Source organism: Choloepus didactylus, chromosome 20 (assembly GCF_015220235.1).
Source record: "Choloepus didactylus isolate mChoDid1 chromosome 20, mChoDid1.pri, whole genome shotgun sequence".
Lineage (NCBI taxonomy): Eukaryota > Metazoa > Chordata > Mammalia > Pilosa > Megalonychidae > Choloepus > Choloepus didactylus.
This window is the reverse complement of record NC_051326.1, coordinates 59037954-59055510: the sequence shown is the minus strand read 5'-3', so window position 1 is coordinate 59055510 and position 17557 is coordinate 59037954. Positions and strand designations below refer to the sequence as shown.

The 17557-nt window shown below is 36.1% G+C and overlaps 1 protein-coding gene across 2 annotated transcripts in view; it reads right to left on the bottom strand.

The window, feature by feature from the left end:
* Positions 1-532: 532 nt before the first annotated feature.
* Positions 533-17557, bottom strand: part of GRHL1 (grainyhead like transcription factor 1) — a 70840-nt gene continuing 53815 nt past the window's right edge. The window contains exons 10-16 of one of the 2 annotated variants that reach the window (XM_037813380.1): positions 14387-14474; positions 13007-13146; positions 11894-11931; positions 6589-6680; positions 5950-6035; positions 3318-3382; positions 533-2164 (exon numbers count right to left, since the gene is read on the bottom strand). In XM_037813380.1, coding sequence (XP_037669308.1) covers positions 2050-2164; positions 3318-3382; positions 5950-6035; positions 6589-6680; positions 11894-11931; positions 13007-13146; positions 14387-14474 — 624 coding nt within the window. In that variant the 3' untranslated portion in view covers positions 533-2049. The remainder of the gene's footprint in view (positions 2165-3317; positions 3383-5949; positions 6036-6588; positions 6681-11893; positions 11932-13006; positions 13147-14386; positions 14475-17557) is intronic. The other variant, XM_037813381.1, reaches the window with a different exon arrangement.

Sequence of the window (17557 nt, the reverse complement as noted above, 5' to 3'; positions counted from 1 at the left end):
ATGAAAAATGCATAGATGTCACAGGAAGTCTATCAAAGAGTTTACTTCATTAATTTAATCATGTATTCATTAAAAATATTTTTGGTATCTATCACATTCAGGCCCTAGTTTACCTGAATATGCTCAGAACAGCTGTTTGATTTAGAAATTCTGGTAAATTTAAACATTACTGGAATATTCTAAATATTTTATGCTATCTTTTAAAAATTAAGAACACTTAAGATTTTAGTTCTGAAAACCTTTACCACTACTTTATCTTTAATGGTTCAAATGTGGTAATAGGTGAAACAGTATTCAGGGCTTCCTTAATTATTCCTTGGATCATTTCAGATACCTGTAAGGAAAAAGTAACAGGAAGGAAGGGACCTAAGTATACTTGTTGAGAAACAAGGAAAAAGTACTAAGGAGATTCTTTACAGCTCTCATATTTCAAGATCCAAATTTTGCTTTACTGACTAGTGAAAGGATAAAGACAAATTGAATAACAGAAGAAAGACATATTACGAAATAGACATATAAAATTTAATCCCTTTGGTTTAAAATACATCTTCAATTATACAATTAAAAACAACAAAGACAAAATCAATGTCATAAAATAAAATATAAAATAGTATATGACCCGTGTCCCATTGTATCTTATATTAGAAAACCCACAATTTAGTTCACAGACTTCATTAGAATATCCATCAATTCTACTTATACAAATGACCTATTCTAGTTTCCAAAACCTAAAGATACCCATGATTTTATTTCTGTGATGAACTTACATTTTTTAGTATTTTTATATATTTAAACATGTGTAGAAAATGTTCCCCTGCCATAGTAATATATTCTCATAAATTCATGAATGCTTTTTAGAATTGTTAACATACAAGATAATCAAAGCTTAAAGGCTCTGAAACATGATAAAATAAAAATAATTTCTTATAACAGGAATATCAGGAAGAGCTGCATTCTGAGCTGGATAGCTTAGTTCACAATAACTGCAATATGCCTGTTGTAATTACTGTGTTTGTTCCTCTGTATTATAGGCACATCTGACTAATACAAGCAAACACAACAGACATGCATTGCAGTAGTATTTTTCTTCTACTTCATTCGTTAAACAGTGCAGAAATCCAAAAAATAATATTCTCAATAGCAAACAGAATCTCTGTCATTTGAGAAGGTTTGCTATACTATGGAATGATTGCTTGTGTTTGGGAAAACACAGAAAGCTTTTTAGTGGGTTCCACTAAACACAGTATTCTAACTGCTTGGTGCACATTATCAAAAATAACTTAACCTTTTGTCTAGAGAACCTCTTTAAGGTAGATCTTATTGAATATCTTCACTATATGTACACAGATACCATATTTATATATTATATATTTATATAAGACATGTATGTACACATTTACAGAAACAGACCTTCAAAAATATATTGCACTTATATACAATGCAGCTTTATCTTAACTGATTTCATACTGTAATCCATTTAAATTCTTCATAAGAAAGACAGTTGATATGTCCAAGAAAGTTGCAAAGGAAGATTTCAGTAACATGCCCTATTCTAGTAAACATTTATTGGAGGATTAGAGTTTAAGGGAGAAAGGGGCTCATCCCTTTATTCTTCAGATGCAACTTTCTCTAACCTGAGGCAGTCCGAGTTATACTGAGTTCAGGCAAGAGCACAAAACCCTTAAAGCCAAGCCTATTGCTTTTTCTGAGTTCCAATGAAGAGACAGAAGGTAGGTAGCCCAATATTTTTATAAATAATGTAACTAGATAGCCTAAAGATTCCAAGATAATCTATTAAATTTTAGAACAAAGTTTTCATTTTTAATCCTAAGTATCTGTACTAGAAAATGCAAACATAATGGTATATGGATTTCTCTGTCACCTGAAAAAGGCCAATGCAATATATTAAACGTTATCTTCAAGCCAAATACTTCTCCTGACATCCATCCACATTTGGAAGGTAGTTGACTGGTATGCCTACAGCTTGCCAAACAATAAGATCTACTTAACACCTTCATTTAACTCATGAAGTTGTGGGCCAGTATGCCTTTAGATCTCAGTGAGGGTGAGTTTGTATGAGCCTCCTGCTTCCTCAATTTGTAACTGGAAGGTATCTTCATTGGAATAATGCTTCACAATGTTGTCATCCATGTTCACCAGTATCCTGAATAAGGAGAGAGAAAGACATTCACTTCATTCCTACTAGGCTTTAGAGTCAGACCCAGATTTTTAAATAGCTACCTCTGACACTTCCTAGCTGTGACATGAGAGACAAATTACTTAAACCTCCCCAAGCCTCAATTTCCTCATTTATAAAATGGGGATAATAATAGTACCGATCTCATAAGGCTGTTGTGAGAATTAAATGAGGGAATCAAGTTTTATAATAGTGTGTGGCACAGAATAAACAATAAATATCAGCTCATTTATTGTTACTTTGGGCATGTAGCAATCACTAAAATGGTAGCTAACATAATATGATAAAATAAATCTACAGAAGGAATACTTCATTGGTCTTGTTTTAGAAAGTATATTTATCAAATTAATCTACATGATCTGCAGCCACAGCTCCCTGTAAAAAATGTCTGCCCTGGTAAGTTATCCTCAAAGTTTAACTGAACCACTTTCCATTAGTGTCATCTAGAAAATGCCAATTAAGATTTATTTTAGAATTAAGCCCACAAAGTCTTCTACTATACCCTGCTTATCCATGCCAAACAGCACAGGCAGTTAATCAAAACAAAATCGAAAGTATTAATTTCTGGACAACAGAACAAAGTCTCTTGACTTCAAAATATTATCTAGGGAAGGATGATAAAGTAGAAAAATTAGAGACTTTAGAATTTGAATCATGGTTCTATTAGTAACATGCTGCAAGACCCTGGTCAAGTTTCTTAAGTTCTCTGTGCCTCAGCTGCCTCATCTATAAGCTACAAATAAAACTACCCATCTCAGACGGATGATGTGAAAATTAAATGAAATATATGTAAAGTGCGTGATCCAGTGCCTGGCTCATGATGAGTGCCTGACAGACAGAGTAATTATTATTGTTATGCTTAGTAAACTTAATAATGTGTTCTGAAATTTAGAGCCACTTCACTGCTGCCAAGTATGGAAAGAGCAAATAAAAACTTTACTTGAAGGAAAAAAAAAACATCAAAGAGGTTTTTAAAAGGTAGACCAATTTTACGTGGATAATTTAATGAGAAAAAATACATTCTAGCATTAATGTTTCTATAACTTTCTGGACTGGGCACAAATGCATATAAATAACATAATTTTATTTGGAGGTACTAAGAATGTCAGTCAATGCTCACCCCTTTTTACATTTCTTAAATATTTTCCCAATCTTGTCATGGGGAACATCATACTTGTCTGAGATCTAAAAGAGAAAAGAACAACAATTACAAAGTGCTGTTTTCATGGCTTAAAAATACACACACACACACACACACACACAAACTCAACTTTCTATTTTGCAAAAATGCCTATAACAAGACATGAATAAGACCCAGTTCATGTCTTTGGAGCTTTACCTTCCTCTGGGGGGAGCTGGAATCAAGTTCCTGTTAGTTCCCCCTAATTTACAGATACCAATAAGCCAAGTGATTGGAAAAATATATACAACTAAGACAAGGTAAGTGTATGATACAGTCACAGGTATTTTCATCAAATGTATGAAGGCCTCCCTTTGGAGTAGACACATCTAAGTCATTAGCTCAGTCTCCCCTCATCAATAAATGAGACTCTCACCACAAACTTCACAGGATTGTTGTGAGGATTAAAGACTGTCCAATTTTAGATACAGAATTATGGGAAGGAAAAGAATTTTAATATTCCATAGTCCAGAAGAAACATCAAAGACTTCTCTGACCATGAATTAAGAATTCCGCCTTTGCCAATTCTACACAGAGCCTCTCTAGAAAACAATAAGGAATCTTGGAAAATCATGAAGGCTCACAGCTAAACCTCAGCATCTCCTCAGTCTCAGCCCCTCCTCTCTTTTCTTAATTGTCATGAGTGGGCTACACAGTGTAGTGAATTTTTTATCGGTGTAAATTTTGGATGTTTTCCTTTCAGAGAATAGAAGCTACTGCTAAAGAGAAAGGAAGAATTACTACTCCAAGGACAAACAGCTAATTCAGTCCACTGGGAAGTCACAGATCAAATGCTTTATTTGGAATTGTCTAGACCACTCTCAAACTGGGATTACTGCACCGGCCTCAATTTGAAGAGCAAAGCTCAAGGCAACACTAAGAGATGAGGCCTCAGAAGACCAACCTTCATATCTCTTTCAATTTAATAAAAATAAAAATTTCAAACCAAACTCAAGCTTTGTACTCCGATCATAAAAATAAGTCCATTTCTTTTTTGTATCAATGGTTAATAATTCCTTGTCTATTTATAAATTGCCAGCTCCAAGAGATTTAAGATACTGTAATGAATTCCTTATGAGTTACGAGCAAGTAATGTTTGGCATAGTGAGCCCAATCTTTTCCACACTCTCTTCCCTTTCCATAATCAAGAGTTTCCATGATTCTTAAGAAATAGAAGAGAAACCAAGGAGAAATCAAAATGGTCCTTGTTGTTTGTGATATAAGTGGGAAAGAAACATGCTATAAGAGATGTCTGTGAACTCCAGGAGCTTCCCTTGAGAGATTAAACAACAGCTCCTCAATAACCTACTGTCTCCTCACTTCGCTTAATTTTTCTTCATTATACTTATTAATATCTTAAAAATTACAAATTAATTTATTTACTTGCTTTGTCTCTACCTTTCTGACTAGAACTTAAACTCAATTAGGCATTGCATCGCCTACTCTTGTAACTCTAGTTCCTGGAACAGTACCTGGCACAAAGCAGGCCCTTAAAAAATATTTCTGAAATGAATTCAGTACACTGTAGTTGTCAGGGGGAGCCAGAGGAAACATACTTGTAACTAAATGATGCATATGCTTTGAGCTTAAAGATTTCTATGATTTATAGGAGGCTGAGGTTGACAAATTTCTGGATAAATGGATGATCCCTGAATTTTACCCAGGGGCAAGGCCAAAATGGGGGGCCAGTACAGCACCCTTTACATGTTGTCTCTCTTACTGAGGTCCCAAAAGGGAATACTCAGTTCAGTTTCCTCTTCAGCCCTTTGTTGAGGTCGTGGGGGAAGATTTATGAGCATCACAGGTTACTTTTCCAGTTTCTTTCAAATATGCTTTGGGTAAGGTCTTAAAACAAGTTCAGTAATTCCCTAGAACCAAGAGTTTCAAAGACATATCTAGGAGCCACTTATTTTTAAAGAGTTTACCCGTTTATACATCCTTATATGTCTTGTCCATCTGCCCATCTGTGTGTATATATCTGTATATCCCTATACAAGAGGAAAGTGGGACTTTTCATATAAAAATCCAAAATACAATTCTGACTATTAACAACTTGCAGAATGAGTCCAAGGTATGACTATGAAGCCCCAACCAAACCATGGGGAGCAGAGGGCCTGTGGGAAGGCCTCGGGGCTGGGTAGCCTCAACACTGGAGCCACTATTTTTATGTGCAAAGTTTTTAAGATTTTAATATTTTAAAAATATTTTTTTTTTGCTAAATGGTTTGCTAAACGGCAATTTCACTTTAACCAAGTATATAAAATTTAAACTATTTCATAGTCCATCACAAATTCATTCAATTCAGTGAAATAGGCAATTGCTGAGTGATAGTGATTACTATGAGCTAATGTGCTTGGCACAGGAGTGTAAGACACAGTTGGAAGAGACAGACATGCAAACAAACAACTACAAGGTAGGATAAAGTGTGTGATATAATACAGGTGGGAAAGGTTTCAAAGATTTGAATACAACAAAGGAATCTGGATAGTTTGATAAAATTTGTTTCAATGGAATTTTATCTAAGTTTGCTTTCATCTTTTTTTAAAGGCATTATGAAGTTTATACTACTTACAGCTTCCATTAAGCCTTTCAAAGACGGAGTCTTGAGCATCAGGGCATCAAAGACTTCTTCTGACTCCTTTCGAACATAGAGTAGAACTAACCAGGAATAAGGAGATGAAATGGAAAAAAAAAGGACACAAGTTAATTCATATGAGAAGACAATAATGGGTAGTGATTGAAATAAAAATACACATCCATATCAAGGGCAACAAACAGGAACCAAAATAAAATCTGTCCTAAAGAACACAGCGTTTACCTTCTCTTTAACTCTAAGTCTAAGCTCAAGCTAGATGTTGGTCTGATGGAAGAATATTCAAGAAAATGAAAATACAAAAGATTCTTGAGCAATTTATGCTGTTAACAGATTCAGGACCCACTTCTAATTTTATTTAATTAAGTAATTATTATTAAGATTTATTCTTACATCATACAATCATCCAAAGTACACAATCAATTGATCACATTACCATCATATAGTTGTTCATTCATCACCCCGATCTATTTTTATACTTTTTCCTTGTACCAGAAAAAGTGAAAAAAAGAATAATAAAATAAGTAAAAAAAGAACACCCAAATCACCCACCCCTCCTGCCCTATTTTCACTTCTAATTTTAAACTTGCACTAAGAAACCTAAACCAACACACCTACCTCTCTTTGGTTCTTCTATTCGGGTCAGTTTAGTAGGAGGTGAAGTAGCAAACTCATCTTCTGTTCCATATGGCCCCCTTTTCATGTTAGATCTGCAAGTGATCCCAAGTTTACAATTAATGACTTCAACTTAAATGCCAATTATCAAATCAACGGCATAAACAAAGAGAGTTCTAGGATTATCACTGCATTTTAGATTTAAAATGACCTTCATTCTTTATCTGGTTCAGCTTCCTTACTTTGTGGATGAAAAATTGGAGGCCCAAAGAAAGGTTCTGACAGACTTAACTAGGGCTCAAGAATACGAATGGCAGGTTTACCTGCAGACATCTTCCATCGCTCTTCCCCTAGATCAAGCTGCATCAAAATGGAGACTTTTTACATGAAAAATTTTATGGAGTAAGACGGAATTAAAATAATCTTGTATAGGTGGTAACAAAGGAGAGGGAATTTAAAAAAAAAATGGAGGAAAGTTTAAGTAGGAAAGTGCAAGGCCAGGACAGATGAAACAGAATGCCCCATAGGAAAGTAAATCTAGAAAGCTAGGTTGGGCCCTACTGGGGAGTATCTTGATCATTAGGCTCTAAAGGAATTACAGATTTTAGGTTGCAGGTAACAGGAAATCTTTAAAAATTTTGCAGAAGAGAATGCTGTGATCAAAGTGTGTGGGAAAGACTGGAGGGGACCTCAGGACCTACAAGCAGAATAATGAGGTAGGGAACTTTTAGGTTAATCAGAATAAGATTATAAGAATTTAAAATTTAGTAATGCCAGTGGAAATAAAAAGGAAACAATGGATACAGGAGATTTTGAAGAAAGAAGTGAAAAGATTTTAGTGACTGCTATCAAAGGCACAAGTTGAGAGTTCAGTGATTTTGAGGCTCAATGTGGGTAAACAAAAACATAGCAAAATAACTGGAAATGAAGAAAATGAGTGCTTGATTTGAGCAGAAGAATTAATTAAAGAATAGGGGTTGGGCCTTAAAAATATTCAGTCTGCCTGCTTCTAGAACATTAACAGGCAACCCAATGTAAGTCCCTGAAGGATTTATGTCTAAAAGCACTAAGAATTCAAGTGGCCTTTCAGAGACAGACTAGGAGGCAACATCCATGGAGGTAGGTTCCAAAAACAAGAGTTCAAGTCATGAGAATGGATTAAAGATGAGGGAAAACAAAGGGATGGGGGAATGAACCTCACAGAAAATCCTAACTTAGTGTGTCAGGAGTAAGCCCAGTGAACATGAGAGAGAAGATCTGTCAGAGGTCTAAGAGAATCAAGATTACAGCAACAGCAGAAAAACAAAGGGAGCAGAGTCTTAAGAAGCAGAGAGAGTCAATGGTGTCAAATGGGGCAGATAAATTATGAGGAGGAGAAGACCTGGTAAAAGCCCACTACTGTACTATTATGCAGCTATTAAAGTGATGCTTAGGGATAAAATTTACAACATGAGAAAATATGATAAATCAGAGAAAAAAATACAGAGCTATATATAAAGAAGTTCTTGTTCATAAAGGAAAAAACACATATATACATACTTACAAACACACGAACTCAGAAAAAAGTAAACTTGGTAACTCGTAATGTTAATAATGGTTTCTGCTAAGTAGTGAAATTATTTTATTGTTAACTCTTCATTTCTTACAAAAGAAATCAGAAGGGATCCTTAAAAGAAAGCTATGAAAATGGAAGCCACATTTAGGGAGATGAAGCACAGCCTGGATGACAGAAAAGCAGAGGCAGCAGACAAATAAAATGCATTAGGGAAAAACAGTGGTGTCAAAAGGAGATAAAGAAAGTAAAAATAAAGGGCAAAAGATATACCAGAGTGAAATAAAGTTAAAAAACCTGTGATAAAGCAAAAGTGCTTTCAAATCATCTATTCAATTGTGATAAAGCTATTCATTAATTGAAGCCTCAGAAATTCTTCAAACTTTGTTTTTAAGGCTACCTCCCCTGTGGATCTGTTTTGAGTCATCTAGAATTACACTTCTTCCCACATATAAATAAAATTTGTCAGCAAGTCCTGTTGGCTCTACTTTCAAAATAAGTACAGAATCCACCTGCTTCTCACTACCTCTGCTGCTATCATCTTGGTTCAAGCCACCATCAGTTCTGGCTGGATTACTGCGATAGTGCCCTAATTTGTCTTCTTGCTTCTTCTCTTCCCCTATATAGAATATTATGAACAGAGCAGCCAGAGTGATTCTGTTAAATGAAAATAATATCATGTTTCTCCCTTTTCAAAACCTTCCAAAGCTACACTGTTCAACTGACATGTGATGCAAAATATAAAATACATACTGGATTTTCAAAACTTACTATGAAAAAAATACTAGGTTATTGACTTTTTATATTGATTATATGTTAAAATGATAATATTTTGAACATGTATATTGAGTTAAAGTCTATGGTTAAAATTATTTTCACTTGTTCTTTTTTACTTCTAATGTGGCTATTAGAAAATTTAGAATGACATATGTAACTCACGTCACATTTCTATTGGACAGCATAGCTCCACTGGCACCCTATCCTACAGTAAATGCCAAAGTCCTACAATGGGTTATGATGCCCCACAAGTCTGACCCTATCCCCTATTTTCCCCTCACTCACTCCTCTCCACCCACTCTATCCTCCTTGCTGTTTCTTGAATATGCCTCATATGCTCCTGTCTAAAGGCCTTGGCACTTAATGTTTTCTCTTTCCCTAGAAATTTGCATGGCTCTTTTCCTCATCATCCTCAAGTCTGTTCAAATACAGCCTTCTCTGTAAGGCTTTCACAGACCATCTTATTTATGTCTACAAACCTCAGTACTTTCCATCTCCCTTCTTAATTAATTTTCTCCCTTGTACTTATCACCATATAGAAATTACTTCTTTATTTATTGTCTGTCTCCTCTTTACTAGAATGTAAACTCCATGTCTGCTTATTCACTTATGTAACCCTGTACCTAGAACACTGCGTGGAACATAGCTCAATTTATGGAATGAATGTTACAGGATGCTTTCCTTCAGTCAGTATAAAAATATAAATAAGTAACATAAAACATAAAGTTATCAAGGGCTTAATGGTGCAATCTAGGTTCTCAGGAACCTCCCTCTACTTAAAAGATTAGACATGTATTTTACATGAAATGTTTAATTTTCGTACTACCTTTAGCAGATAAGGGATTGCTGAATGTCATATGGGCAAAGTGGCAGAGATGGGAGCAGTATTCAAATAATGAAGAGCAAAATGGAATTCAAAACTTGCATAATGGACTGAACAATGTATAGACCTACAGAACCAGAAAATAACAACAGCATGAACTGTATCACCAACATGGCTTCCATTCTCAGAAAGGAGAAAAAGATATCGATCTGGATATTTGGGTTGCTTCAAATCAAGAGTATTGAATTTAAAATAATAAAAACAAGTTACCATTTATTGAACACTTACTATGGGCATTTTATAGTCATTACTCCATTCAATTTAATCTTCATAACTATACTGTGAAATACAAACATTGTAGCCTCATTTGACAGTTAGGAAAACTGAGGTGCAAAATAATATGCCCAAGGTTACATAACCAGAAAGTGATAAAGTTTATGTGTTTTTAAAACATAGGTTCTTTCCATCTGGTACACTTTTCTAAAGAGTAAATCAGTGTCAAAAGGAAAAGAGATTTAAAAACCAAGGCATACTCATGCCCCTTTCCTCAAAAATTTAGTTCTGAAACCATCAGGTGGGAGAGAGCAAGGCTAGGTCTGAATAAGAGGAGGAGGAGGGCGCTATAATGGCCCCAAAGAGAATACCAGATCCACAAGAGGGTAAGGAAAGCATCTAAGGAGGAAGGGTGCCCAGCATGGGAAGTCAGAATCCAAGTGGAGTCCCCGAGGTTACCCACATAAAGAGGAGGCAGCAATACCTCAAAAGCAACAAGCACACCTAGGGCGCCAATCTGGGATTCTAAAAGCCATTCTCTATTAAAAGGAACCAGGGTTCCTTGAAGAGGCTGATTCCAGGGTTGGAGAAGGGAAAGTAGAAGAACCTGGAACATTCTGTGCCTGAAAACAAAGGAATGCTTAAAGAATAGGCTGGCATGCTGAAACGATCCAGCGGCTGGCATGAATGGCTCCCACTGACCAGTTCTGGGACAATTTGAGCATGGATTATAACTTACTGAATAAAATAGGAAACCGAGTCCATACTGACTTAAATAAATGAACAGATAGAAAGTTTAATGTGGAATGGGATATTTACAAAGTTTTAAAGTATCCTCCCATAAAACAATTACAAAAGGAGAGTAACTTCACAGTAGACAAGCCTGACAGACAACACTTTAATTAAGTGGTCATTGTGTGCCACTTGATAGGATACACTGAGAAAACAACACAGCAAACTTCTAAGGTATTCCTGTCATGCATAACTCGAATCTAGTCATGAGAAAATGAGACACAAACTGAGGGACAATTTACAAAATAACTAGTTTATAATCTTCAAAAGTGTTAAGTCAGGAAAATCAAGGAGAGTGAGAAATTGTTACTGATTGGAGATTAAAGAGACAAGTAAATACAATGTGTTATCCTGAAGGGTTCCTTTTGCCCTAAAGGACACTGGAACAATTGGTAAAACTCAAATGGGGTTCCAGGATTATATGGTGTACTGGTTTGAAGCTATGTACACCAGAAAAACACGTCCTGAAGCTTCAAACCATTCCTGTGGGCGCAAACCCATTGTTAAGTAGGATCTTTTGAAGAGGTTACTTCATTTAAGGTGTGGCCCACCTCAGTCAGGATGGGTCTTAATCCTATCACTTTATAAGCAAAATGAAATTCAGACACAGAGAGAAAGCCATAGGAAGCAAGAAGCTGAAGGTCAATGAACCCGTAACACAAGGGCGAGGCTGCCATTTGCACTGCCATGTAACAGAGGAACCAAAGACCAACACCACTGGCAGCCAGTCCAAATGCCAGTCTTCAGAAAGAAGGCATCACCTTGATGGGGCCTTGCTTTGGACTTCTCCTAGCCTCAAAACTATAAGCCAATACCCATTGTATGGTATTTGCTTCAGCAATGAAGAAACTAAAACATATGGCATCAATATTAATAGAGTGATTTTTGACTGTTATTCAGGAGAATGAACTTGTTTGTAGGTAACATACACGAAAGTATTTAAGAGTAATGGGTCATCAAGTTGGCAAATCACTTACAAATGGCTCAGGAAAAAATGAAATTTTTGCACCACACTTGCAATTTTTCTGTAAGTTTGACACTGTTTCAAAATAAAAAGAATTCATTAAAACAAAACAAAATACAAATCTTACCCTTCACCCTCCAATTCTTCTGAGGCAATGGGAAGAACCTAAGGCCAAAAAACAGATTGCTTTTCAAAAATTGCTCAAAATGTTTCAAACCATAAATGTATTGTTTGTAAAATGGGAATAATTTTGAATTTTAACAATCTAACACAAAAGTCTTTACCCTTATTTTTCAATACCAGATAATTACAGATATCTTCAATTACTTTAACCTAGGGGTTGGCGAACTATGGCCTGTGGGCTAAATCTGGCCCCAATGGCTGCTCATATAATTAAAGTTTTATTGAAACCCAGCCATGCTCATTCAGTAAGGTATTGTTTATGTCTACTTTTGCACTAAAACGAAGAGGTGAGTAGCCATGACAGAGATCATATTGTCCTAAAAAGCTTAAAATATTTACTATTTGGCCCTTTACAGAAAGTTTGCCGAACTCTGCTCACTCCAAAGTTTCTCCTTAGAAACTGAACACAAAGGCAATGGTTTCCCTAACAACTCTGAAAAAATCATTAGTCTTTACAAATTTACCTAAAAAATGCATGGTAAACTGTCTTTTTTATATTTATTTGAGCTCAGCAAAAAAACATGCTCCACGCACTCTCCTTAAGTTTCCATCTCTAGTAAGCTTTTGCTGACAAGCAGAGAGTGACTATTTTTTAGATTTAGAATTAGTTGCCAATGATGATTCAGTTACTGAAACCACCAAGAGAAGCTTCATAGTTCTTTATGTTATTAATGCTTCCTACCCTACATATTCCACTGGCTCTTTCCTTCTATCAAGATCCTATTTTGATCATCTGGGAATACCCTTATTCCCATGTTAGTTAAATTCACAAGACCACCGACTCAAACTCCAAATTTTGTTACTATTCTAGAATCTTTTAAGTTAGGAAAGAGAACTAAGATGATAGTTTGGCACCTGTCTTCCAAATGAACAAAGCTGACACATATTTATTGCAAAGGTATCATGTCACCCCAACTGAAAGTTCCAAAGAGCTGACACTTACCACTGGTCAAACTTCACTAAATTTTGGCTTCTATTTACCATGAATAATGCCAAATAATTTCTTTTTGTCTTGTCTTACTTCCCTGCAACCACCCCTGGAATACTGGTTACCTACATGAGTGCCCCGTTGAAGGTTGACAAAGTGCACATCAGGAATGAAGAGGACAGGCTGGGTATCAAGATCAACAAAGGGTTTGAAAACCGTGATGTCCATTCGTTTGTGAGAGGGAAGCAGTGGCACTTTAACGTCAGAAACTGAAAAAAACAAAAACAAAAACGAGGAGACCCAAGTCAACAGATTTTATATACAGGCTGAAGGAAGGCCACAGAGCATTCTCAATGTTTAAGAAATTTAAGGAACACATTAAGGTAAAACTTTATAAGAAACAGATCATGTTTCCTGAATTAAGAGAAAAACCAGTTTTATGAAGGAATATGTTATGCGTATTTATACTCAAATCAATTGAACACCTTATCAAAATCAAAAAAGGTATTTTTAAACACACACAGACATACACAAACAAGATTTCAAACAGAGGCAAAGCATATTTAGTTTTTGTCCAAAAGGCTAAAAGTTATAATTGTATGAACATAATTTGGAAGTAATTCCACCTTAGCTGTCCTCATTAAATCACTTATATTCCAACAGTGATGTGTCCTTCAACTTTAGAACATACTGAGCAGCTCAATCCAGAGGTGAAAGAGAGGTGAAGAGCAAGCATGACTGTCTAATTTTTAACTTAATAAATTACAGACTTCACCATGCCCTATAATCTGGCCTTGAACTACTTAGTGGTGAGGTTTCCCAGTCAGTTAGCTGCTGTCTGAAGTGACATCAGGAGATGGCACTTTGGTGCCAGTAGGAGAACCTGACTGAAGTCCTACAGGACAAACGTCTGCTGAGGCAGACAGACTGCTCAAAGAACAGATGCTGGAAGCCCACACACTACAGATGAAACACTTCAAGAACAGGGAGCTTTGTTTTTTCCCTTTTAGCTAAAGAAATACAGGATTTTATGAATATGAATAGTGGTCACATAAAAAAAAATAAAGAAAGCTTTCCTACTAAAATATTCAAATAGAAACCCTATAGATTCTGCAAATGTTAGAACACTATACATAAGAAAATTATACTTACTGGGAATGAGGACTTCCTGAATTCTCAAAGAGTCTTACTATTTTTTTTTAATCTAGACAAGTCCCAATTTTACTATCAGCTATTTAGGTATAATGTATATTATTTTTCAGAACTGGAACCAGCAACCTTAACTAAAATTGGCTGCCAAAAAGCCTGAGAGCTCTGGAAAAACTCAAGAATCCTTCCTATAGTTCTCAAAAAAGAAAATTACTTAGATTAGCCAATCATACCTAACCCCTTCACAATTTTCTGTTTGAGCAGGAGCAAACATTCACTATTATATCTTCTGCTTGAAAACTCAAGCCACTATTCTGAATGGAAAAGGCATTAAGGCATGGTGGAAGCATTTCTACTTACAGGCATTCAACTGAGAGCTGGGGTCAGTACACTTGCCTTTTCTTTTGCTTTGTTTTCGTTCTTCATCCCTGATTTTCCGTTCAGCTCCCTGAAAGTCAAGGGAAGACAAGACATGACTCTGTTTATCTCATGCCCTATAAAATATCTAACTCATATCCTGACCAGTGGGGGGAAAAATTTCTCTCTTTTCTCTAGAGATGAACTTCATGACTTAACATTCATGGAACTTATCATGGTAGTTTCCTCTATAAAGCCTACTCTTAAAATTATTTTTAACTATAAGAAATTACAGGGAAACAAATATTTAAGAAACAAGCAAATAAAGCAAAATTCCTCTCAATAATGCATGTGCTCAGATTAAATTAAAAGCTACAAAAGTTTGATAATGTACCACTCACATTGCCTTCAAAGAAATTAGTGTTTTTCTTTGTCTAGTAGCCCCCACCCCCACCTCAAGAAAATGAAAGAAAAAATACAAGTTGACCCTACTTTTGAACATACTTTCCTATGTGGGAAATGTTATAATTGAAAGTTGTGATTTGGTCCAAGGACTTGGCATCAACTAAGTAACAGATATGACCAAACGTACTTCCCAAAAGCAAAGCCATAACTGTAAGTTTGCATAATTTAAAAGAGAAAAAGCATACTCCCAGTCCTATAAAAAGGACGTACATGTACTATGTACAGCAACTATACCAAGTAACAATGTGATACAACTGAACCCAAGAAAATATAAAAAAAACAACTCAGTAATAAACATGGTCTGAAATTAAGGAAGTAAGAATAAAATATAACTATTCATTAATCATTTTGCCTGATTTATTGGCATTTCTTTCTGATGACAGATTTCTTTATAGTTGTCCAGTTAAGTCTGAAACGGTGGCTTTTTTTTCTGTAAATAAATCCCTTAATAGCAAAGAGGCAATAAAAATCATCCAGCTGATCCCAGCACTTTCAAACAATGAAGCCACATTTAAAAAACAGAATATGAAACTACCTTCTGCCTTTTTTAGAAGGTGTTAATATACTAACATACCATCTGCAAACATACATCCTGCTTATGAAAACTGCTATGTAATACCGACACAAACATTTTCTCCCTAACATTAAAAAAAGGTAAACACCCTCAACCTTTTAGCCATTATTGTAACTCTCTCAGTTCCTTCTGAAAAAAAGTCTAACAATAATGTCATTTTGATGATAAACTACACCCTCCAAAAGGTAGTTTTATAAAATAGGACATTTCCTTCCTTATTTATCAGTTACATTCATAGTGATAAGGGACTTCTGCTTCTACCCCACAGACCAGATTTACCCTCCACCCTGAAACAAAACAAAACAAAACAAACAAAATACATGCAACAAGAATTCCTAAGACACTGGTCACCAGGTAACAAAAAAAAGTGATTCCTGAGAGATGGGAAACAAAAGAAGTGGGCCCTTCGATTGCCCCAGGTTGCCACCTTCGGAGAGTCCTGGCTGTGGCACAGGGAGGAGGAATCTGGGTGGAGCCTGGTAAATTCCCTGCCTTGAGGAGACAGAGCTGAGATCTGGTAGCAGGAGATCAAGGTAGCAGGACAAAGTATCGAAGGGGAAAGAGCTACAGCGAGAGAACTCTAGAAATCAGTGCCTGAAACTCACACACGGCCAGGAACAGTGCATGTCCCCATCAACCAGACTGGATAAACTTATAATTCACAGGCATTTGGTAGAATGCTCAGGAAAATCTTGCCTTAGAAGCAGAGACCCACCTATCAAATCATAAAAGACCTGAAAGAATCAAACCATTTCCAAGTAACTTAGATTCTCAGAACAAAGCTTAAGAGGATTTATAAGAAAACAAAAATATCCAGCACCCTGAACAAGGTAAAATTCACAATGTCTGGCATCTGATAAGATTATCAGGGCTACAAAGTAGGAAAACACAACCATAATGAGAAGTATAATAAAGCAATTGAAACAGACCCAGAACTGATACAGACATTAAATGGTTATTATAACTGCATTCCATAAAAATCTGGTGAAATAACTGAACAAGTAGGGACATTAAAGATACAAAAAAAAATTAATTTAGCTTCAAGAAATGAATGTCTGAGATGAAAAATACACTGGATGGAATTAACATCAATTTACACATGGCAAAGGAAAAGACGGGTGAACTTTAGGACACAGTAATAGAAACTATCGAAAATGAAAGACAGAGGAAAAAAAATAATTCCAAAAACGGAAAATAGCATCAGTGAGCTGTGGGATAACTTCATGTGTGTAACTGCAGGCCTTTAAATGGCGAGGGAAGAGAAACCATTTGAAGAAGCTATGGCTGAAAATTTTCTAAATTTGATGAAAATGATAAACTCAAAGATTCAAGAAGTTCAACAAACTCTAAGCACAAGAAACAGAAAGGGGAACATCATAATTAAATTGCTCAAATCCAGCAATAAAGAGAAAATCTTAAAAACAGAAAAAAAATGACCAGTTACATACAGAAGAACAAAGATAAGGATGACAGCAGATTTCTCATGAGAAACAATGCACAGCAGAAGACAATAGAGCAATATGTTGAAAACATGTGAAAGAAAACTCTGTCAACGTAGAATTTTATGCTCAGCAAAAAGATCTTTCAAAATTTAAGGTGAGGAGGTGGGGCAAGATGGCGGACTGGTGAGCTGTATGTTTTAGTTACTCCTCTAGGAAAGTAGGTAGAAAGCCAGGAACTGCGTGGACTGGACACCACAGAGCAATATGACTTTGGGCATACTTCATACAACACTCATGAAAACGTGGAACTGCTGAGATCAGCGAAATCTGTAAGTTTTTGCGGCCAGGGGACCCGCGCCCCTCCCTGCCAGGCTCAGTCCCGTGGGAGGAGGGGCTGTCAGCTCCGGGAAGGAGAAGGGAGAACTGCAGTGGCAGCCCTTATCGGAAACTCATTCTGCTGATCCAAACTCCAAACATAGATAGACGGAGACCAGACACCAGAGAATCTGAGAGCAGCCAGCCCAGCAGAGAGGAGACAGGCATAGAAAAAAAACAACACGAAAAACTCCAAAATAAAAGCGGAGGATTTTTGGAGTTCTGGTGAACATAGAAAGGGGAAGGGCAGAGCTCAGGCCCGAGCGCAGGCCCTGAGGCGCATATGCAAATCCAGAAGAAAAGCTGATCTCTCTGCCC